This window comes from Nuphar pumila, chromosome 5 (genome assembly GCF_984573655.1).
Source record: "Nuphar pumila chromosome 5, dmNupPumi1.hap1.1, whole genome shotgun sequence".
Lineage (NCBI taxonomy): Eukaryota > Viridiplantae > Streptophyta > Magnoliopsida > Nymphaeales > Nymphaeaceae > Nuphar > Nuphar pumila.
This window is the reverse complement of record NC_143253.1, coordinates 53774991-53800149: the sequence shown is the minus strand read 5'-3', so window position 1 is coordinate 53800149 and position 25159 is coordinate 53774991. Positions and strand designations below refer to the sequence as shown.

The 25159-nt window shown below is 42.3% G+C and overlaps 2 protein-coding genes across 2 annotated transcripts in view; both read right to left on the bottom strand.

Moving 5' to 3' along the window:
• The window catches only part of LOC149837611 (uncharacterized), a 131474-nt gene that overhangs the window by 46529 nt on the left and 59786 nt on the right, over positions 1-25159 (bottom strand). The gene's annotated exons all lie outside the window — the stretch shown is intronic.
• On the bottom strand, positions 5603-24301 carry LOC149837612 (uncharacterized). The gene is made up of 5 exons (XM_090006147.1): positions 24245-24301; positions 22148-22219; positions 6142-6215; positions 5993-6061; positions 5603-5904 (listed from the first exon to the last, which is right to left on the bottom strand). The coding sequence occupies exons 1-5, from the start codon at positions 24291-24293 to the stop codon at positions 5845-5847; spliced, it is 324 nt and encodes a 107-aa protein (XP_089862273.1). The 5' UTR covers positions 24294-24301; the 3' UTR covers positions 5603-5844.

Genomic DNA, 25159 nt, shown 5'->3' with positions numbered 1-25159 from the left:
ATAACCAATTCATAAGACAATTAACCATTCATGCAAAAAGAAAATAAACATTAAGCATGATGGAACATTAACTACACAACATGGATCACAATTTAAGCAATAAGGGCATTTAACATGCATTAGAGAACAACACTATGCATTCATCAACATATAACAACTAAGAAAACAAGCATGAACTAATGCATAACAGAAATATGCATGATTTATGTGCAATGCATAAACCTTTTATTATCTTTCATTTAGGTTTTCATTTTTCATATGCATGCCATATTAAATGCATACAATTTAAGTTCCTTTTTTTAATTATCGTTGCCTGCGGATACACCAAACGGGTAAAAATTCTCGAAGTTAAGTAGAATTCACAGGGTAACTTAGCATACAAATTTGTATTTTATTACTGGGTTCCAAACTTAGCCCTCAACCAATATCAGGAATCAACATCATCCATCAGAACATTAGAAAACATCATCCAATGTCGAGGACACCATGAAAAATAGCATCCACTGTCGCCACTTTCTTGGTATACAAAAACAACAACTTTGTCTACACACCACCCCCAGGCAAAGTGTCAGACTCTCCCTAAAATCGTGGCTAGGAGAAGAACCTCAATATCAGGTTCAGAGGCAACTCGCAGAAGAAGGGTAATAATGGAGGTAGTTCGGCTGGTGGTGCGAGGAAGAACCCACCTGCAGGTGGGAAAAAGCAGAGAGGCAAGAGGCAGCGGACCCAAGAGGGACGTCAACTGGGACAACCTCAGCATGGGCAGCAGCAGGGGAAGGCCCAATCAAGATGTCGCAGGTGTAACGAAAGCCATACTCAGGGTTTTTGTCTGATGTTCAAGGGGGTTTGCTAACGGTGCCAGCAGCCTGGGCACATCGCTCCCTACTGTCCTAACCAGCCAATGACCCAAGGAGAACAACAACAACAACAAGCACAACAGTCATAGCCGCAGAGGCCTCAACAACAACAAGGTCAGCGAAGGACCAATGGCAGAGTTTATGCCGTTATGACTACCAAGCAAGATGATCAGACTACTCTGATCGAAGGTATCATCTTAATTGTCGATTATTTGGCTCGTATGATATTTGATTTTGGTGTTACCCACACCTATGTAGTACGTCCTAATTTTGAGGGCAAAATTCTTTTAAGGGGGTAAGGATGTAATAACCATAATTTTTCTTGTTAAACACATGATTAATACTGATTTTTTTAGTTTGGGCCTAGAATTCTAGTTCCGGATCTATGATCCATAAAGGGGTCCATATATATGTATAATATAAAAATAATAATAATAATAAACATAACAATATAATAATTGAATATGAAATACTTATATATATATATAAAAGTTAATGAATGGATCCATCTGGATCCAACCTGCGGATCCATATATCGAGCAGGTTGTGGATATGCACCACAGGTGAGACTCGGATCCAACTCATGGTTGGATCCTGGGTCTTGGACCCGGACCTAAGCCCCACCCAACTTACGTAAAAAAAAAACAAAAAAAAATAAATGAAAGCCCGTTAAAACCCACTAGGGTTCTTTCATAACCCTAGCGGGAGTCGATAGCAATGCAGGGAGGGGGGTGTGCGTGCGCAGCCGCCGGGAGGAGACCCCCCCTTTTCGGGCATCCTCCTACAAGAGGGGGTCCCTGAATCCCTTCCTCCCACTCTCCTCTCCTGCCTGTCTCTGTCTTCTTGCTCTCTACCTCTCTGTTTTCCCAAATTCCTTATGGGTTCCTTCTCTCTCGCGCGCGATGTGGAGGGGTGACGCTAGGGACGCGACCTCTTGCTCGGCAACAGAGTCACCGGAACTGGCGGGATCAACCCCTCATGGCAGCAGCCCCCAAACACCAGTTCGAAGGTATGGGTTCTTCTTTTGTTTTGAATGAGAACAAAGGCATGAATTTGTATTCCATGCCAGGGTTTGGTAAAATACATGGGAAAAAGAATAAATCAAGAGATTTACCCTAGTAAGAGTTTGATCTTCATCTTTTTTTTTTTAAGTTTACTTATGAGAAAATGTATATTTATGTATTCGTAACTGTAGATCCCCAAAACTGGACAGATTTGCTATGTTTAGGACATGCGCAAATCTGATCCAGGTTTAATACATGAATATTCTCTATAAAGGGGGTGCGAGAATGAGTAGTTCTTGTACTTTTGTAAGTTAATTGGTTGAACGTCTCATAGATGGACAATGTTGTAAAATGGTGTTCTTCAGTCTTCTTTTATTGGGTTATGTTAAACTCACGTAACCAGGATGACGTGATTTGCTGATTAAATAAAGATCTTTTCATGCTTAAGCGTAGCAGTCATTATTTTTCTTGCATTATAGGTGGTAGCAAGTAAATTAATTAATAAGATATGAATAGTTTGGGATCACAAAATCTGATCTAACCAGACTTAGTGTTATTGCATTTGGATTTGGGGTTAGATTAGACAAGGGAAAATAAGGGGATTGGATGAGGTTACTATTGAATCTACATGTCGAGATTTTATGTATTTTCAGAATCATTAGAGAGCGACCTTGCAAGATTCAGATCCAATTAGCCTTACACTATAATTGGTTCTATTTTAAGTTAGATGGTTAGTGTAAGATATTTGAAAATGCTAGGGTCACTGTTGTATAGTATCCAATCTCTACACCGACACTATATGCATTTGTTCTGTTATATAGTGTTCAGTCTCCGATGTAATATGCCATTGTTCATTTTCTGTGCCATATTCTAGTTAAATGTGTACTCTATATAAAACTAAAATAGGAAGTAAAGAAAAAAAATCTTAAGAATGTACACGCCTTAGTCGTTCGTTACAGAAGATGACAGTGCCAGGATTACTTCAATCCAACACTAAAGATGAATTAAAGTATAGGGGTAACACCTTGAGTCTCTTTCATCCTTAAGGTATAAAGATATAAACTTGGTGGTGATAGATACAAAGTGTTCTCATACTATGATATATAATTACATTTACATCAACATTGTAGACAAATGAAAATTTGATGCATGGTGAAAATACATCATTGTGGTTGGTTCAATTTGTAGGTTCATGTATGTTGGTCAAGGTTTATGTTGTTGATTGGATTGTGCATGTGATGTTGGTTATACTGATGATAAGCTGAATACTTCTATAGATGGTGTAAAAATGGTAGGCTGCTTAGAGAAAGTTGCACCACTCCTTCATACTTATATTTACTATATTCAAAAAGAAAATTTAGGGAGGAATGTGGCTGGCACCAGCAGCCAGCCAAGCTCGGCTGATTGCCAGCCCCTGACAAACACTTGCACAGGCAAGTGTGCAGGCCCTGTTCACAGGGTGACCCTGCCCCTCTGTCTTTCAAAAAAATAACAAATAAATAAATAAATATATATATATATATATATAGAGAGAGAGAGAGAGAGAGAGAAAATATATATGTTCGTTTATCTATCTAAAATTTTCAAATCTGACTAAATGTATGTATTTTGAGTCGAATACACAATGAGAATGGATGTCCTTATTCTTACGTTTAGCTTGACATGACATGCTTGAGTATTATGTTATTTCACATCGGTTTTCAATGCATGTGCACACCTAGAATGAATGAGTTTGATTATGTCATAAGATTTTTCGATTATGTTATAAGCATGCACTTTGATCCTAATATGTATTGAGAACATAATTTTCCACTTGCCTCGAAGAGATATGACATGATTTTAGTAGAATGCCAATATAAAGCTTGTTTTCAATTCATGAGCATACCTGAAATCTATGTGGGCTTGCATGTGTACAATTGTGTGAATGTTCGCATGTGGAAAAATGCCTTTGATATGAATACATGCATTGAATAAAAGCATCCACTTAACATGAATGTATGAACTTATTATTGTTACTTACACATCTTTTGGTTGGCATAAATGACTATGCATTGAGAAGCATGTAAGATGAATGCATATTGACATGTTACTAATAAGTTATTGCATATGAAAGCACAAATGATCAAAATGGATCATCATGGACTGTATGAGCCTTGAGCATGTGTTGCTCTTTGTTTTAGTTGTTCTATGCATTGCAAAAATCAAATGTGATGATGTTCTAATTTCATTGTTCTATGTTGCCATAGATTGTGGTCCCATGAAAAGCTGCGCATGTTGATTTGCAAGCTTATGTTATTAATTCTGCATGTTGAATTGTAAAATTTAAACGAAGATGAATTAATAACAAGATAAAAGAAATTTAAAAACAATGTAACATACGTTTCCTTGATGTCCCTTTTTTAGTGTAAAAATCTTGGATATTGCGATTTTGGAGAACCGTGAGTATACTAAAACTATGTGTGCATTGTTGTTGCCCCTGAACCCGATATTGAGATTCTTCTCCTAACCACGATTTTAAGAAAAGTTCGTCACTTTGCCTAGGGGTAGTGTGTAGACATAACTGTTGTTTTGGTATACCAAGAAAGTGGCGCCAGTGAATGTTGTTTTTCATGATGTCTCCGACATTGGATGTTGTTTTTCAATGTTCCAATGGATGATGTTGATTTCTGATATCGGTCGAGGGCTAAGTTTGGAACCTAGTAATAAAATATAAATTTGTGTGCTAAGTTACCCTTAGAACCCTACTTAACCTCGAAAATTTTTACTCGTTTGGTGTATCCACGAACAACGGTAATTAAAAAGAGAAACCTAAATTGTATACATTTAATAGAGCATGCATATGAAAAAAAAAACCTAAATGAAAGATAATAAAGGGTTTATGCATTGCACATAAATCATGCATATTCCTGTTATGCATTAAATCATGCATGCTTACTTGTTTTCTTAGTTGTTATATGTTGATAAATGCATAATGTTGTTCCCTAATGCATGTTAAATGCCCTTATTGCTTAAATTATGATTCATGTTGCGTAGTTAATGTTCCATCATGTTTAATGTTTATTTCTTTTTTGCATGAATGGTTAATTGTCTTATGAATTGGTTATAACTGTATCCCTCTAAAATATTACATGAATCTTATTTATGTCCTTTATTCTTATTTGATTCACTAGAGAGACCAGTACGTAAGATTTTTTTAATTCTGACACCCTATTGTTATGGTTTTTCGCAGCTGCAGGTGATCAGTGAAGTCGACTAATTTCTGAGAGGATACGAGGGTCACACTTGCTTCAGACTACTTCACTTATGGACAGAGTGACTCTACTTTTTTTTTAGTTCTTTTTATTTTCTGCAGTTGTTACTTCACTTTTGACTTGAGTATGAGACTCTTATTGATTCATTAATAAAGAGTTTGATTTGTTTGGTTATGCATGATAAATGTAAGTTCGTTTGTGGTGTGTGGTTATCCAACTGAAATTGGAACTGTAAGGACCCCAGGTCTCTCAAAAGATTTTCGCAACTCTTTAAAAAAAAAATCTGCATTTTCAAAGTGTATGAGTTGGGGTCGTTACATTATAATGAGAAACTTTGAAGATTTCATTTGTTATATATTCATATATAAGAAACATAAAAATGAAAAAATGTGATCATTCATTCTCTCTATAAAGAAACCTACGTTAAGGTTTGGTTCAACATGCACCAAGACAACATTCACCTGTCTTTAAAGTGCTTAAACCAATTCTTGTTAATGTTATTTACTATTATTTTCACTATTTTATTCTTCAATTTACCTTGTTAACTAGCAGGGCACCACCTCCTGCAGGCACACACTAACACACAAAGATCAACATTCTCGTAATGTTTATCAACAGGATTTTATATGATATATTGTTCAACAGGAGGATAACAAGCATAGCTGCTTTGTTTGCGAGGATTTAAAGCAATAAACGGATGAGTTGTTAGGTTTGTGGATATACATTTTTCCCTCACTGGACACGACAACTTAGTTCCTCCGATCTCATATATATTAGTGCACGTGATATCCTCTGCACAACAATACCAGAGTTATTTTCTTGTTAGAACTAATTGAGTTTCAAACAAGAAAGAATCAAAACACAGTAAACAAGGATGTACCTCACGTGTATCTCTTAAGCGCAGAAGATCCAGTCTCTCTGAAGGTCTCAAGTTCAACAGATTAACAAGCTACCCACACAAAAATTGGAGGGAAACGATCAGTACAGGAACAAACCTGCTGAACATATAGCAAGGATGAAAATGCCTACCCAGAAACTAAAACGCTCAGGGTCCTCCTGTCGAGGTATTGATTCAGCTTGCATAAGCGAAGCTCTCTGACCATCTGCAAGGCAACAGTTCCTTGATGAACTGAATGAGACAACTAAATGCAAAGAAGGCCATTTGGCAGCAAGTCACAAAAGAAGTTCAAGAAGGGATGACAAGGAAATTACACATCTAATATTCATGTGCATTCATTAGTTTTCTTACAGGTATTATGACTCCAAACTTGCACTTTGCATCCACATCCACACGTGCATGCACACATTAATCTCCAGAATGAGATCTTAACATGTGAATGAAATCTTGTCCCCCAAGTATTTTTTTAATGCCTGTCAGAATCTTATGTTACAATATTATACTTTTGGATAGAGAGAGAGCATATGTGATTCAACTTCCCCTGCTGCCAATTTGACATTTTCCAATCCAAGAAATTTCTAGCCTTGACCATGACACTAAAGCATACAACTAGAACATTGAACCAAGCTTTGAATAGGCAGATGAAATGGCAGATTCCAGTGATATAGCACTGCCATAAATTTCATATTCCTCCAAAACCAACATGACATGAGAGCCACCAGGCTCAAAAGCTCCATGTTCTCATTACACAATGTAGCCAACTTGTGTTCCCCGTAAGCCAATCCATATAGAGGCAATTAGCTTCCTCGAGCCATGGCAGTAGCCCAAAAGAGCAAGTCCAGGAGAGGTGCATGGATGTCTTAAGGACATCTTCATGAGGTGAACCGTAAACATATGGTAGAAACATAGTGACAAATATCGCGAGATTTATGAAAATCTCACGAAAATATTGCAAGAAATTACCTGAAAGTTAAAAATGGTAATTTCTCGCAATATTTTCAATTTCTCACGAGTTTTTCGTCAAAAACATGAATATCGTGTTTTAAACATGATATTTAAGTTTTTATCGGCTAGTGTGCTTTTTATTTTTAAATATTTTTTATTTATTTTTCCTTGTAAAAATTATTTTTAATTGCCAAGATTTTGCCAAAAAAACCAAGATTTAAAAAAAAAAATCCATTTCTCACAAGTTTTTGGTTGCCGATATTTTACCATTTTTAACTTTTGTCACTATGGGTAGAAAACTGGGACCTCTCCTTTGCAAACTGCCATGAGCAAGAGGTCGTGAACCAGTCATGCAAGTTTTAAGGGTCGGTCAATCTCCCTAACTTGGATCCTTTTGAATGGGGAAGGTTGAAAAAAGTAGGAAACATAGCACACTTCAGATTCACCAAAATCATGCAAATACATTCCCATGACCATCTCTCACAAGTATGAAAAAGGGGGAGATTAGGACGATCTGCAGGCAGAATAGGTCATCCGTGATAACACCAATTTTGCATATTGCATATCCAATAGCATTGTGATTTCTCATGTAATGATGATGAACCCAATAGATAACACCAAGCCATTTCATCACCTCTGTTTATGGCAGGAAGCCTCCTCCCAGTGGGGCATGCAGCCCTTTGATGTTGCAAAGTGGAATTTTAAAAGATTTGAGTGCTCAATGTAATAGTAGGTGAAGTTTACAAGCAGTCAGCAACCAAATACAAAACCCTGTCTGGTTAGTTCAAGTCTAATAGATCATCCTTGGTCTCATTGATAAGGATATTTTATATACTTTGTAAAGGAAATTTTGAAAGAAGAATTTGACTAGGGTTATATATGTGTATGGAAAATATATGGTGGTTCTGTACCACGATACCTTATGATGGTACACACTCTTGTTTGTATAGATCTAGCCACCAAATGGTAGATCTAACCATACAGATGTGCCTAGCATGATTTATTACTATATCATAAGGTTTTATCATGTCTAATACATCATAAAAATCTTATTTTTAATACAATGAAAATCAATGGCTCACAATTCATGAAAATAAGGGTGCTCTAGAAATGGTATAAAACATCATATTTCAGTCAACTTTAAAACATGAAAATAGTAAATAGAACATGTTAAACATGATCCAAAGGCTAGATTTTGCATTTGGAGCTTAGGTCTATGTAAATTAAGCATGTATGGTACCACCATAGAAGCACCAATATATATATATATATATATATATATATATAATTCATCCTATCTAGCACGTACAACAAGCAAGTTTAGGAAGTCATAGTCTTCATCAAGCATGTAGAGAATTTCATTTGAAGTTTCATGGTGGGTGATTGAACTAGGGGTAATGAAAAGCACATATGATAATTGACGACTGCAGACAAAAGATGGTTAATGAAGTAATTGATTATATCTTAGTGTCCTAGACCCCATATTCAAGATATTCTTTGTAATAAACCGTAAAAAAAAGTTTGGATTCGGGTCGGATCCGGACCCGGACCCGAATGGAGGCACCGCCTCCCGTGTTTTTAACATAGGGAGGCAGGGGTTTCAAAGAGAACCCCCGCCCCCCTCTTCCTCTCACGTTCTCTCTCCTCGATTCTCCCTCGTCTTCGGTTTTGCCGAAGAGGACTGTCAGGCCATCGCCGGCGACAACCCCCCTCTGCGACCACGCCGACGCTGCCGCCACCTGCGACCTGCCACCGACGCCGCCGCTGCCGCCGTCGATGACCACTAGGTACGCCCTCTTTCGTTCGCCACTCTCTCTCTCCTCTCTACCTCTCCCGTCTCTCTCTCCCTCACCTCTCTCTGTGGCCATGGGAGGGGTCAAATCCCCTCCCTGTGCCCCCTTTTTAGCAGGGGAGGGGCACGACACTCCTCTCTGCCTCTTGTTACGGCAGAGGAGGGGTTCGGCCCCCTCCTCTCGACTGCTCTCTGTTATGGCAGGGGAGGGGCCGAGCCCCTCCTCCCTGCCTCCTGTCACGACAGAGGAGGGGCTCGGCCCCCTCCTCTTTGTGCCCTCTGTCAAGGCAGGGGAGGGGCTGAGCCCTTCCTCCCTGCCTCCTGTTACGGCAGAGGAGGGGCTCGGCCCCCTCCTCTCTGTCCCCTCTGTCACGGCAGGGGAGGGGTCGAGCCCCTCCTCTCTGCTCCCTTTTAGGAAGGGGAGGGGCTGAGCCCCCTCCGTGCTCTTTGTTTTGACGGGGGAGGGGGTTGAGCCCCTCCCTGCTCTTTATTACGGCAAGGGAGGGGGCCGAGCCCTCCTTGTGCCTCTATTCTCGTTAGGCAGGGGCATCGCCACTGCCTTCGCTGTTTTTCGGCAGGCCGGGGCAAGCCCCCTCGCCTCGCTTTTCATTGGCATCGGGCGGGCCTCCGTTCGTTGTTGAAAGGCAAGGTGCGGCCTCCTGCTTCCCCCTTAGTGGTTCGCAGGGAAGGGCCTCGCTTCCTTGCACTCTTGGCTGGCAGGGCGAAGCCTGCCTCGTTGTCTTCTTCGGGCAAGGGTGCGACCCCTGCCTCCCCGTTGTTCGCTGACAGCATGTCAGCAGGGGCTCGTGGCCCTGCCCCTGCTTCTTGCACTTATAGCAGGTGCGCACGTGCACAATGCCCCTGCCTTTGCTTCCCTTACGTCAGGACGGCGATAGTGCCTCTGACTTTCTATTTTGGTATTAGCTTGCTAAGATCGTTACTTTTGCAGCTCGTACGACGGATCCCGCTCACGCTCCGCGACCCGAGCCGCCAATCGCGTACATCCGCGGACGACAGCAAGCTTGCAACTCTCAAAGGTAGGAGAAGATTGCACAGAAGACTTGGACAATTGAATTGAGTTCAATTAACTAAAAAGGACAATTAAATAAATATATATGCATATATATATCATATATATTTATATGAGTACGCATTTAACTCAAGGACGCGGTTTCGCGATCCTTGTCCTTTACTTTGTCGTTGCGCATCGCGCACAGGTTTTGTGTTGCACTCCTGTTTACAATTCCTTTACTTTGCCGTTGTGCATCGTGCAAAGGTTCTGCGTTGCACTCCTGCTTACAGTTTTTACTTGCCCTCGCGCGTTGTGCGAGGGTTTGCGTTGCACTTCTGCTTACCGCCTTTACTTTGCCGTTGCGCATCGTGCAAAGGTTCTGCGTTGCACTCCTGCTTACAGTTTTTACTTGCCGTCGCGCGTTGTGCGAGGGTTTGCGTTGCACTTCTGCTTACCGCCTTTACTTTGTCGTTGCGCCTAGGCTCTTGCTTTTGCATATGTGTTGGTATTGCCTTGCTTTTGCAGATGACGTGCAGGTTCTTGCTCTTTGCGTATGCCTTAAAGGAATCCTCGTGGAGGATGCAAGAGACATCTATCACTCACTCTTGCGACAAGAGTTCAGTTGGGAGCTGGCGATACACCTCCGTTTAAGGAGAGGGATACCTCACAAGGATCCTGGCTTTTCGTGTGTGCAGTCCTGCAGAGTCGACTTGAGATTTCAGGGAGCTGCGCAAAAGCATCAAAGACTGCTCCAAATCGAAGCATTTGGAAGGATGTGACTGACTGGTTCTGCTCGCCTTTTTGGCATATCTCGGGTGATCCCGAATTGGGGGTTCGAGCGAACTTCTTAGCGGTTGTTCTGTTGAGAAACCTGTATCCCGTCTATCGAGGCCGGTATCGAGTCATGCGAGACATGTAGATACCCCGATAGCGGATGTGATTCGAGATAATCACATGCATAATGTTGGCACAAGGTACTGCTGTTTCAAAAGATAGAGTAAAGTTGACAAACTTTACATCTTTGTGAAATACTCCTGTTGGGGCTTCTATTGAGGAGCTATACCCCCTTCATCCTAGAGTACTTGTAGTCGTGCACGACACGTCTAGTACTGCGATGATCGGATGAGACGGTCGTGCGACCTCGAACAACGCTAAATGCAAAATGTTGTAATCACATAAATGGCCTCACATTCGCCTTCACAGGCAAGATGCTCGAGTGGTTTAAATACCACAGCATAGAATGAGTCGTTAGTTAAGCAACCCCTAACGCACCCGTTCGCTTCTGGTTGTCTGTCAAGGGAGAGGACAGATCGGTACAAAAACTCCAATGGACAGGTTGTTAACAACCACCCCACGGGCAAAGATCCGGCCTCCCCGGTCATTGGAGTTAGGGGATAGGGGCTACACAAGTTAGCTCAACACTTATGCAGAAGTTGGATGCATCCGTGGCACTGCTTTTCAGCCTCTGGGGAATCCTCTCTCGGCTAATGCCGTCCCCTTTGGAGCGGACTCAACTAGCTATTCGGGTTATCGAAAATACATAGAATAACAGACGCCCGAACTAGTCTCAGTTGTTTCTATGTTGTGCCTGCGCGTACCCGCAGGCCAGTAATTATCAAAACATAAGGTCTGTTCACACTGGTCATGGGTCGTGAGATTCACTTGCACTACGGATTCGCTTGCACTACTGATTCACTTGCACTACTGATTCGCTTGCACTACTGATTCGCTTGCACTACTAATTCGCTTGCACTACTAATTCGCTTGCTTGCTCGATAGTTCAGTATGCTACTCGTTGAACTGTGCACGCCTGTCAAGGTGTTACTCTAGTTGGTTAAACTGCTTACGCAGTTCTTTGCGGAGTAATAAGGAGTTTCTAATGCTAGTTAAATGCTTATAATAATAGCATTATACTAGTTGCTACATATTAGCATGTGACTTGCTTTATCTCTTGGTTGAACTGTTTGGTGCTTATTGTAGCGTAACACTTGTTGGTTTGCATCTATTATGATTAATGTAATTGCATACAGCTCGTAATCTATGTCACATGGGTGCGGGTGCGGGTGCGGGGATTCAGCACTTCCAAAAAACCCGGGTGCGGGGGTGCGGCAGGGGCAAAAATGTAATAAGTAATATATATATATATATATATATAAAGGGGGTTGGGGAATAGGCGGGTTTTTTTTTTTAAACTTTGCAGTTGTCAGGCAGCTGCTGCAGCTGTCAGCAGCTGTGCTGACAGCTGCTGTCAGCAGCTGTGCGTGAAAAACTTACTTTATGCTAGTCTGTCAGCAGCTGACAGACTAGCATAAAGTTTTTTAAAAAAAAATTCGAAGCCCATTTGGGCAAAATTTTTTTTTTTTAAATGGACATTAATGATCCTGGGTGCGGTCAACGCACCCAGGATCGAGTTGACCGCACCCGGTGCGGCACCCGCACCCGCGTCGAGTCGCGTCGACGCGGGTGCGGCACCCTCTTAGCCGAATCCCTGTGACATAGCTCGTAATCTACGAACTGGTGGCAACTAGGATTGATGTGGTCGCTTGTCTTATAAGCTGCTTACATATTGTGATATAATTGTTGCCGTATGATTGCTTATGAATGACTTGTGATGTAATGGTTTATGCCTTACGATTAATTTAATTACTTGTTCATGGACTGAGCCATTTTATGGTAATTATATGTTTTACGAGCATTGTTATGAGTGCTTGTCTTATTCAGTTGTTTTGTTTGGCTGACGGGTAGAGTTAGTTACCCTTCGCCCATAGAGTCAACTGAATTGCCATATCTGCCTGTTCTCATTTGTCGTTTACACATGCTTTGAGGGCCTATTTGAAGATTGCAATATTCCTCGTGGCAATCATACGATGCGTAGGATTATATGCTTCTGCGCGGAGTGATACAATGCATATTGCTGATATACATGCTTGTGCCCATATTGTGGCTACTGACCTCGAGAGCAGTCAACTGTTCGGAGCAGTCGATTGTATAGATGCGTGTATCACCGAGTAGGGTGTCTGACGAGCACCTGATCTCCAAAGGATTATCTGCGAGGGCGTGTATGATCAAGACCAGGTACCCGGCTAAAGTGGTAGATTCTCTGTGAGGATGTACACTGTCCACGAACGGGTAGCCGCAAGGACGGTGAACTCCTGTGAGGAAGTGTATGGTCCAAGATCAGGTATACCATCTAGGGCGGAATTCCTTGTGAGGTTATACATTTCTCAGACCAGGTGATCCGACGTTGATCTTGTTGTATGTATTAGTAGCTATCGAACCCAAGAGCGGTCTTTTGTGTTGATGCGTGTATCGCAATGATTTTCATTGGATATGGCATATGTTGGGGATTGGTTTCCCAAAGGTTTCGCTGTGAGGTTATATTTTTCCCAGATCGGGTGACCCGACTAGAGTGGGAGATCTCTGTGAGAATGTACACTGTCCACGAACGGGTAGCTGCAAAGACGGTGAACTCCTGTGAGGAAGTGTAGGGTCCAAGATCAGGTATACCCTTTAATGCGGTAATTCCTTGTCCGGTCGTATATCTCTCGGACCGAACGATCCGACGTGGATCTTGTGTTTTCGCTTACCATAAAAAGTTATGGTGAGCTGTGACGATCTTCTGAAATTGTTTGTGATAGCCAACTATGAATTCATAGTTTCGGCTTTCTGTTTTAGCATGATTACGTGCATGACTCAGATGTGAGAATCAGATCGTTAGTGATTTGAGTTAGTGATCATGTTTTGGACCTTCTACGGAAGGGTGAGATTCTCTGAGAAAGTATGACGCCTTAGTGCGTCATAACCGGTGACGGTTAGCCGCGTAAGACTTTGAGAGATGAGGATAGATTAAGGTTGTTCAAGACAATGCGTTTGTTAGAAGTAGTGAGCGACAAACGATGTCCTGATGGTGATTAGATGCAGAGACCTCGTTCTAGGAACGAGGACAAGCTTGTTGCGCAGTAGTTCTCAACTTACGATCAAATGGATCGTATGCTGCATTGGTCAGTTGCACTGCTTAATTGCTTTGAACTGCTTACTTGCATTGAACAACTTACTGTTTGCACTACTTACGCATTTGCACTGCTTACTCGCTTGCACTACTTACTCGCTCGCACGCCTTATTCGCTTGTACAGCTTACGTGTTTGCACTATTCACCTGCTTGCATTGCTTACCTGTTTAACTGCATATCTGCTTTAAACTGCGTAGCCTACTGAATTAAATGTACTTAACTCAGTTCCTTGTAGTCTCTCTTGTGCACCTACTAGTTTTTCGCGAAACTAACCCATTTTATGGGTACAGGTGATGATTAGGTACACTACGGGCGATGGCGCGATTGCGAGATGGCTTCAAGGCTTCTTCTTCCTGCTCTTAGCTCACGTCCTGGACGCTTGGGTTTGTATCGGATTTCCCTTAGGATATCCGAATCTTGTGAGTTTTGGTTCTTTTAGCTAACGTGCCCAAAGTTGTCAGCTTGCCTTATGATTTATCAAAGAAAAATCTTCCGCTGATTTTATAAACAAACTCTGAAGGAAAGAAATATTTCTAGTCTCTTGCCTGTTTTTCTGAAAAGGTTCGCAAGTTTGAAATTTGGGGCGTTACAACTTGGTATCAGAGCTAAGGGAAGTAAGGATTCTTGACCATTGAGCATCCGCATCGCGCTGTAAGTATACCATTTTTCTTATTTTATAGATGTTTTTAGCGTTGGTAAGCTAAATGGCTTGACATGCTATGCTTATGTACCAGCACTGCTGGGTTTTTTGTGAACTACTCATGTTACGCATAAGTAGTACAGATGTTTTTGGCTTCCTTTCGAGCTTCCTGAGATTTTGATCTTGGGTATTCCTTATTTACTCCAATGATGGCAAGGAACTCGAACAAAGATTCAGCTTACGAATGGTCAAACATTGGGGAAAATTACCCTGACTTGTATTTTTACTAATGTAGGTCAAGGTAATTTCGCGGACAAAATTCTTTTAAGGGGGATAGGATGTAATAAACCGTAAAAAAAAAGTTTGGATTTGGGTCGGATCCGGACCCGGACCCGACCCAGACCCGAATGGAGGCACCGCCTCCCCTGTTTTTAACACAGAGAGGCAGGGGTTTCAAAGAGAACCCCCGCCCCCTTCTTCCTCTCACGTTCTCTCTCCCCGATTCTCCCTCGTCTTCGGTTTTGCCGAAGAGGACTGTCAGGCCGTCGCCGGCGACAACCCCCCTCTGCGACCACGCCGACGCTGCCGCCACCTGCGACCTGCCACCGACGTCGCCGCTGCCGCCGTCGGTGACCACTAGGTACGCCCTCTTTCGTTCGCCACTCTCTCTCTCCTCTATACCTCTCCCGTCTCTCTCTCCCTCACCTCTCTCTGTGGCCACGGGAGGGGTCAAATCCCCTCCCTGTGCCCCCTTTTTAGCAGAGGAGGGGCACGACACTCCTCCCTGCCTCTTGTTACGGCAGGGGAGGGGCCGAGCCCCTCCTCCCAGCCTCCTGTCACGACAGAGGAGGGGCTCAACCCCCTCCTCTCTGTGCCCTCTGTCAAGGCAGGGGAGGGGCTGAGCCCTTCCTCCCTGCCTCCTGTTACGGCAGAGGAGGGGCTCGGCCCCTCCTCTCTGTCCCCTCTGTCACGGCAGGGGAGGGGCCGAGCCCCTCCTCTCTGCTCCCTTTTAGGAAGGGGAGGGGCTGAGCCCCCTCCCTGCCCTTTTGTTTGGCAGGGGAGGGGCTGAGCCCCCTCCCTGCTCTTTGTTTTGACGGGGGAGGGGGTTGAACCCCTCCCTGCTCTTTATTACGGCAAGGGAGGGGGCCGAGCCCTCCCTGTGCCTCTTTTCTAGTTAGGCAGGGGCATCGCCACTGCCTTCGCTGTTTTTTGGCAGGCCGGGGCAAGCCCCCTCGCCTCACTTTTCATTGGCATCGGGCGGGCCTCCGTTCGTTGTTGAAAGGCAAGGTGCGGCCTCCTGCTTCCCCCTTAGTGGTTCGCAGGGAAGGGCCTCACTTCCTTGCTCTCTTGGCTGGCAGGGCGAAGCCTCCCTCGTTGTCTTCTTCGGGCAAGGGTGCGACCCCTGCCTCCCCGTTGTTCGCTGACAGCATGTCAGCAGGGGCTCGTGGCCCTGCCCCTGCTTCTTGCGCTTATAGCAGGTGCGCATGTGCACAATGCCCCTGCCTTTGCTTCCCTTACGTCAGGACGGCGATAGTACCTCTGACTTTCTATTTTGGTATTAGCTTGCTAAGATCGTTACTTTTGCAGCTCGTACGACGGATCCCGCTCACGCTCCGCGACCCGAGCCGCCAATCGCGTACATCCGCGGACGACAGCAAGCTTGCAACTCTCAAAGGTAGGGGAAGATTGCACAGAAGACTTGGACAATTGAATTGAGTTCAATTAACTAAAAAGGACAATTAAATAAATATATATGCATATATATCATATATATTTATATGAGTACGCATTTAACTCAAGGACGCGGTTTCGCGATCCTTGTCCTTTACTTTGTCGTTGCGCATCGCGCACAGGTTTTGTGTTGCACTCCTGTTTACAGTTCCTTTACTTTGCCGTTGCGCATCGTGCAAAGGTTCTGCGTTGCACTCCTGCTTACAGTTTTTACATGCCGTCGCGCGTTGTGCGAGGGTTTGCGTTGCACTTCTGCTTACCGCCTTTACTTTGTCGTTGCGCATCGTGCAAAGGTTCTGCGTTGCACTCCTGCTTACAGTTTTTACTTGCCGTCGCGCGTTGTGCGAGGGTTTGCGTTGCACTTCTGCTTACCGCCTTTACTTTGTCGTTGCGCCTAGGCTCTTGCTTTTGCATATGTGTTGGTATTGCCTTGCTTTTGCAGATGACGTGCAGGTTCTTGCTCTTTGCGTATGCCTTAAAGGAATCCTCGTGGAGGATGCAAGAGACATCTATCACTCACTCTTGCGACAAGAGTTCAGTTGGGAGCTGGCGATACACCTCCGTTTAAGGAGAGGGATACCTCACAAGGATCCTGGCTTTTCGTGTGTGCAGTCCTGCAGAGTCGACTTGAGATTTCAGGGAGCTGCGCAAAAGCATCAAAGACTGCTCCAAATCGAAGCATTTGGAAGGATGTGACTGACTGGTTCTGCTCGCCTTTTTGGCATATCTCGGGTGATCCCGAATTGGGGGTTCGAGCGAACTTCTTAGCGGTTGTTCTGTTGAGAAACCTGTATCCCGTCTATCGAGGCCGGTATCGAGTCATGCGAGACATGTAGATACCCCGATAGCGGATGTGATTCGAGATAATCACATGCATAATGTTGGCACAAGGTACTGCTGTTTCAAAAGATAGAGTAAAGTTGACAAACTTTACATCTTTGTGAAATACTCCTGTTGGGGCTTCTATTGAGGAGCTATACCCCCTTCATCCTAGAGTACTTGTAGTCGTGCACGACACGTCTAGTACTGCGATGATCGGATGAGACGGTCGTGCGACCTCGAACAACGCTAAATGCAAAATGTTGTAATCACATAAATGGCCTCACATTCGCCTTCACAGGCAAGATGCTCGAGTGGTTTAAATACCACAGCATAGAATGAGTCGTTAGTTAAGCAACCCCTAACGCACCCGTTCGCTTCTGGTTGTCTGTCAAGGGAGAGGACAGATCGGTACAAAAACTCCAATGGACAGGTTGTTAACAACCACCCCATGGGCAAAGATCCGGCCTCCCCAGTCATTGGAGTTAGGGGATAGGGGCTACACAAGTTAGCTCAACACTTCTGCAGAAGTTGGATGCATTCGTGGCACTGCTTTTCAGCCTCTGGGGAATCCTCTCTCGGCTAATGCCGTCCCCTTTGGAGCGGACTCAACTAGCTATTCGGGTTATCGAAAATACATAGAATAACAGATGCCCGAACTAGTCTCAGTTGTTTCTATGTTTTGCCTGTGCGTACCCGCAGGCCAATAATTATCAAAACATAAGGTTTGTTCACACTGGTCATGGGTCGTGAGATTCACTTGCACTACGGATTCGCTTGGACTACTGATTCACTTGCACTACTGATTCGCTTGCACTACTGATTCACTTGCACTACTTGTAACGCCCCAAAATTTTGAACCTTATAAATTCCTTGAAATAGTTGGAAAATACCTTTTCTTTACAGAGTTTATTTCTAAATCAGCGGAAACGATTTCTTTTAAAAGAAAAAGGACGGGTTTGACAACCTTGGGCACGTTAGCGAGAAAAACGAAGATTTACCATGGACGATCTGCAATAATACTTAGGAAACCATTCCTTCTATTTGGAGAGAGTATCAAGTTTGTACAAAATTTGGGTTTCGTCAAGGGAAAACCGTATCAAAAACCAAAAATGTCAAGGAGAAGCACTACGAGCAGAAATAGTGGATCCTTAAATCATCTCGCAGTCGCGCCATCGCCTGATGCACCTAATCGTCACCTGTGCCCATGAAATGGGTTAGTTTTGCGAAAAACTAGCAGGAGAGTACAAAGACAGAAAGAACTAAATTAGGCATAGATAATTTATGCAGCAGGTAGTAACGAGCGAACTAAGCAAATAGACTGGAGGAATAAGCTAAGTACAACAAACTGAAAAGGTGTGCATGCTCAATTTAGTTATTACTTGATAACCGACCATGCGGGTACATACATGGCACGTGAGTCGAAACAGTCGAGTCCAAGCCGAGTGTTCATTATGTTAAGTATTTTAATATACCTCGGTTGTCTGACTGAATCCTATTCCTATGAGACGACCGATGGTCGAGAGAGTAAGTCCCCAAGGCCTGATAGGGATGCATCCAACTTCTGCAGAAGTGTTAGGCTAACTTATGTAGCCCCTATCCCTCCCCTTAACCTCCGATGACTGGGGAAAAACGGGTCTTTTGCCCTTTTTTGAAAGCCATAAATGGACTGTCAATCGGAGTTGGTACCCTTCGTCCTCTCTCTTGACGAAGCAAGGTTGAAGTAAGCGCGACGGGGTTTCTTAGCCGTTGCCTCATTCTTCATGCTCTGGTCCATTAGACCGAAACGAGCATCTTGCCTATGAAGGCGATCCCACTTTTATATGTGTTTTAAACAACCTGCACTAAGCATTAATCGAGGTCATAAGACTCTCTCATCCAATCGTCGTAGTACTAACATGTCTCGCATGTTTTAGAAGTACGCTTACGAGAAAAGGGATACAGGTCCTTAATAGGAGCCTCGGGAGTGTGTTTCGCAAAGATATAATGTTTTTTTTTTAAATCTATTTTAACATATCAAACCTTTCGAAACCACACACAATCTTGCCAACATAAGGCATGTGATTTTCTCGAATCTGACATCCGATGACGCAGTGTCTGGGTGCTATGTAAGTCACGACACTGGTTTTGGTAAATGGGTTTCACAAAAGAACCTATCACCCAACAACTTGGTCTTGCTCCAGATCAAGGGTTTTCCCAAAACGTATCGGGTGAAAAGAGGAATAGGTATTCCTCTCGAATACTCTGAGTCTATGGCAAGGAAAAGAAACAAAAGATAATAATGCGAAAAGGAAGTGCCTGGGCGCGAAGCGCGACGGCAAATAGGAACTGCAAAAGCAAGGGACAAGGATCGCGAAACCGCGTCCTTGAATTAAAAGACAGTAAATAGTAACTATGAAAGCAAAAGCCTGAGCGCAAAGCGCGACGGCAACAGAAACAGAAAGTGCGTAAGCAAAGGACAAGGACCGCGAAACCGCGTCCTTGAATTAAAAGACAATAAGCAGTAAATACGAAAGTAAAAAGCCTGGGCGCAAAGCGCGACGGCAAACTGAAATGTGAAAGCAAAGGACAAGGATCGCGAAACCGCGTCCTTGATTTAAAAGTGTACTTATATACATATAAGTATATAAATATCATTAAGTCCTTTCGATTATCAATTATTTAAGCTTGATTTAATTATTTAAGTCCTTGTGCAACTTCTCCTACCTTGGAGTATTCTGAGAATGAAGCCGTCTACGAACGTAAGTGATCGTCGGTTTAGTTCGCGGGGCGCGAACGGGCTCCGTTGCGTAACACTGCAAAAGTACGTAGTTTAGCATGTATAAAATGAAGATAGGTAGGGAGAAAGCTCGGTTTCTCCGCAACTCAATGTAGGGGTCATCGGCCCCTACCGTTACGAAAGAGAACCGGGTAGGGTCCAATGACCCATGCCACTAAAAGGAGATGGGTGCAGGGGCCATCGGGGCCCTTGCTGGGTTTTTAAAAGGAGGGGCAGGAGCCTTCTTAAAAGAAAGGGGCAGGGGCCGATGGCCCCTGCCAAAGGAATGAGTAGGGAGGAGGGAGCACAGGGGCCAAAGGCCCCCCTGCGGCTCAAAAGGAGAGGAGGTAGGGTAGATTCTTTGTGAGGATGTACACTGTCCACGAACGGGTAGCCGCAAGGACGGTGAACTCCTGTGAGGAAGTGTATGGTCCAAGATCAGGTATACCATCTAGGGCGAAATTCCTTGTGAGGTTATACATTTCTCAGACTAGGTGATCCGGCGTTGATCTTGTTGTATGTATTAGTAGCTATCGAACCCAAGAGCGGTCTTTTGTGTTGATGCGTGTATCGCAATGATTTTCATTGGATATGGCATATGTTGGGGATCGGTTTCCCAAAGGTTTCGCTGTGAGGTTATATTTTTCCCAGATCGGGTGACCCGGCTAGAGTGGGAGATCTCTGTGAGAATATACACTGTCCACGAACGGGTAGCTGCAAAGACGGTGAACTCCTGTGAGGAAGTATAGGGTCCAAGATCAGGTATACCCTCTAGGGCGGTAATTCCTTGTCCGGTCGTATATCTCTCGGACCGAACGATCCGACGTGGATCTTGTGTTTTCGCTTACCATAAAAAGTTATGGTGAGCTGTGACGATCTTCTGAGATTGTTTGTGATAGCCAACTATGAATTCATAGTTTCGGCTTTCTGTTTTAGCATGATTACGTGCATGACTCAGATGTGAGAATCAGATCGTTAGTGATTTGAGTTAGTGATCATGTTTTGGACCTTCTATGAAAGGGTGAGATTCTCTGAGAAAGTATGACGCCTTAGTGCGTCATAACCGGTGACGGTTAGCCGCGTAAGACTTTGAGAGATGAGGATAGATTAAGGTTGTTCAAGACAATGCGTTTGTTAGAAGTAGTGAGCGACAAACGATGTCCTGATGGTGATTAGATGCAGAGACCTCGTTCTAGGAACGAGGACAAGCTTGTTGCGCAGTAGTTCTCAACTTACGATCAAATGGATCGTATGCTGCGTTGGTCAGTTGCACTGCTTACTTGCTTTGAACTGCTTACTTGCGTTGAACTGCTTACTGTTTGCACTACTTACGCATTTGCACTGTTTACTCGCTTGCACTACTTACTCGCTCGCACGCCTTATTCGCTTGTACTGCTTACGTGTTTGCACTATTCACCTGCTTGCATTGCTTACCTGTTTAACTGCATATCTGCTTTAAACTGCGTAGCCTACTGAATTAAATGTACTTAATTCAGTTTCTTGTAGTCTCTCTTGTGCACCTACTAGTTTTTCGCGAAACTAACCCATTCTATGGGTACAGGTGATGATTAGGTACACTACGGGCGATGGCGCGATTGTGAGATGGCTTCAAGGCTTCTTCTTCCTGCTCTTAGCTCGCGTCCTGGACGCTTGGATTTGTATCGGATTTCCCTTAGGATATCCGAATCTTGTGAGTTTTGGTTCTTTTAGCTAACGTGCCCAAAGTTGTCAGCTTGCCTTATGATTTCATAAACAAACTCTGAAGGAAAGAGATATTTCTAGTCTCTTGCCTGTTTTTCTGAAATGGTTCGCAAGTTTGAAATTTGGGGCGTTACATTCTTAGATCAAACTACATGTATCGGATTAGTGAAATAGTGAATTGCTTGCATTCTATGTTTTAACATGAAATGCTTTGGTAAGGAAGCATAATTATTCAGGAGACTTTGTAAGGTATATCGCAGTTTGGAAGCATCAATAGAAGCAACAGAAGACAATGTGGACCCATACAGTCTGAAAAAACAAATTTCACGAAACAAAGAGAAAAAAAAAAGGAGGCCAATTCTTTTCTTTCTTGCCATGTCCTAAGAAATCTAAGAAACAAAATTATTTCTCCTCACATGAGTTCTACAACAATCTTATCTGTGTACTTTGCTTTATATCCAAAACATGCAAGGTCATATGAATATCAATAATTTCTTTTGGACACATCCACTTAAAGAGATAAGTATCAGAATCAAGAGAAAAACGAAAGAAACATGCATAGCTGGAAAAAAAGAAAAACATAAAAAACATCAAGGCAACTTAGTGGGCACTCATACAAAAGGAAAGTACCATCTCTTAGATTTGTACCTAAAGAAGAAGAAAAATCCATAAATGCAAGTGATTAATAAAATATTAAAGTCCAACTGATTAATCAGCTTGATTCTGTACCTGAATGTGCAGCTTGCCTTGCCTCAGCAATCCAATTCCGAACTAACTCTGATGCTTTATTAACAAGATGATCTAGCTAAATATTAGAGGAAATAATCATTGTGAATCTCTGAAGAGCAGGCTTCATGGCAGAAATGTGTTAAGATAAAACTAATAGAGCCATCAACTGGTCAAATAAAAGCCATTCAGAACCTTTTGCACATTTATGAACATTATACAGAACGAAACAAAAATCTCTGAACCACATTTAAAGCACCATTCCATCAGGAAATACCCAAGAACATCTAACACCAAGTATATATATATATATATATATAGAGAGAGAGAGAGAGAGAGTATGGGTAGCTTCCTACTCTGATCAGCCAGCCTACCAGGCTTCTGAAGGTTATTTTTTCATGTTTTTCTCAAATCTTGCCATACACTTGTTCTACATGCTTGATTTTATAGGAATGTACTCTAGGATCATCCAATTCAGACACATGGGTAGGTTCTTATAAGTTTAAAAATCCACGCTCTACTTCATAGATATTCAAGCTGAAAAATTAAAGTTTTTTCATTAAGAAAACACTATCCAAGTGTTGTTTTTTAGCACATCTGCATGGTCATATTTGTGAAAACCCCCGTTTGCTCGCAATAGACTCCTAACTTTGGTAAGCACCTACTTGTTAAAATGTACCCATCAATTGTTGTAATTAGACATATTTTATATATATAAAAGATGATACATATACATATATATATATGGTATATATGTATATGTATCCTCCTATTTATATATATAAAATATATATTTTCCTTTTGTTTAGCCGTAGGGGTATTTTAGTCTTTTCCTCTGTTTTACGCACATTCACTTTATGAATGTGATTGTAATTTATTTTATTTTTCTTTTTCTTTTATTTTTTATTTCTTTTTTCTCAAGTACCAAAAGGTACCTTGGGGGGCCCACTCAAATAGACGTTAGGCCCCTTCCAACGGTCACATTTGTGACCGTTGGAGGGGCTCCAACGTCTATGAGTGGAGCCCCTCCAAGGCTCCTTTTTGTTGTTATAAATAGGGGCTCTCCCCTTTGTATTTCTTACTTCTTGAGGGAGCTTATGCTCCATTGTAATGGGGTTTTTACCCCTTCTCCATTATTCTTCAATGATATGCAACTTATGACTTTATGTCATATTTTTCCCTTTTTATGGGTTTTATGTGTTAGCACATTATGTGCTTATGTTGTTTCCCTTTAATGGGTATATTTGCACTTCACGTGCATAGATATGGGTTCATTATTGAACCCAATGTATTTCAAGTCACTTTCTAACACTACTCCCCCCGCTCTCTACCCTCTATATATAAAACAATCGTTTGTACCTACAATCTAGTTGGAAGTTTTGACTCAATCTAAACTTGAAAACGTGTTCAGCATGGTCAATTTAGTAGGAATCGACCCTTAGATCATTATTTTTCAACAAAAAAACATGCTTTTGAGTTAGGAAAAATCAATGCATTTATAGCCATTGAATTTTGGATCGCCGGAAAAACTTGCATGTGGGTTGGCTTCCGGCAATACAAAAGCCAGAAAAACTTTGGACATTGAGATTTTTTTGAGAAAATGGATATATATATATAGTAGCTGCCTACACCGATCTGTGCTTATTGCTGCCTACAGGGCTTTTAAAGGGTTCATTTCCATGTTTTTCTTGAATCTGGCAGTACAGATGTGTTCTACTTATTTGATTTTATAGGAATGGACTCTTGCACCATTCGATTCCGACACACAGGTAGGTTTTTATAACGTTTGAAAATTGGTGGTGTAAAATTTTTATAAATATCATAAATATTCAAGGCTTAAAAAATTGTGTTTTTTATCAAAAAAACATGATCCAAGTGTCATTTCCTAGAAAATCAACCATGCCGAACACATCTGCGTGGTCAGATTTGGGAAAAAACTCGGAACCCCCCTTTCGGTCACGGTAGGCTGCCGTAGGCAGGTACTCTCTCTCTCTCTCTCTCTCTCTCTATATATATATATATATATATATATATAGAGAGAGAGAGAGAGAGAGAATAGAATCTTTGGGGAAGAAAAAAAAAACATCTATGCATACTTACATCTTCTCTTTCTTTTGTCATTTCTGATGGATAAATATCTTGAATCCATTCAACTTCTGCAACTCGGTACCTACACAAAAAGGCAAAAACACCATCTTCAAGTTATTAATTATGAGAATAGACTAGGAAGAACCAAGGATTAACAGACTAGGAGGAACAGAGGATTAATGACAGATCGTACCAAGGTTGCTAGACTAAAAAGCAGAAGCAATATAAGAATTGAATGAGAATCGAAATGGAACTTAAACAAAAACTACAATAAAAGTGATTATTCTTAAATTTCAGGATTTTCTAGTGTAAGAATTAGATTTTTAACAAAATCTAAAAATGATGATTGCCAATTTAGAGAAAGCACATGGAAGTGAGTGAGAAGTGTCAGAGAAAACACAAAAACATTAAAAGTAGAATGAAAAAACATATAAGAAGAATAAATGAAGCGTGTGAAAGCATACGAGAAGCATGGGAGAATCAAGATTCCCATCAAGTTTCGAAAGTGAGGAGTATCACGCTTCCAAAGAGAGTTTCCGGGAAATGGGCTTCCCACCTATCTAAGAAGCTTCTGGTAACTCTGGTTCGTAAAGGATTAGGTTCAAGTTGTAGTGATACTTCCCCTCAAAGCCTCATGCAAAAATATACTCTTCGAGGACCTGACCATGTTATAAACTCCAACCCTTTTCAAAACTTGGATGTGAACAGACACAAGAATATCTGAGTGTAGCTGATGTATGTGAAACTTATATACGAGATATAGCAAACTGGCATTTAAGGATCTTGTTTCATCACTTAGTTGGTACAAAATTTTTGTGTGCCCATCATAATTGTATCAATAATTTTCATAGGTTTCTTATGTGAATAGAAGACATCCAAATAATGTTTTCTCAGCATAGCATCACAACTAGCTTCTTACGCTAGATC

Excerpts from the sequence above, each read along its gene's own strand:
- LOC149837612 (XM_090006147.1), bottom strand. The coding sequence starts at position 24,293 with ATGGATTCAAGATATTTATCCATCAGAAATGACAAAAGAAAGAGAAGA. Across the intron at positions 22,220-24,244 it reads TGACAAAAGAAAGAGAAGAT|ATCATCTTGTTAATAAAGCA; the intron begins GTAAGTATGCAT and ends ATATTTAGCTAG. Across the intron at positions 5,905-5,992 it reads GCTTAAGAGATACACGTGAG|AGGATATCACGTGCACTAAT; the intron begins GTACATCCTTGT and ends ATTGTTGTGCAG.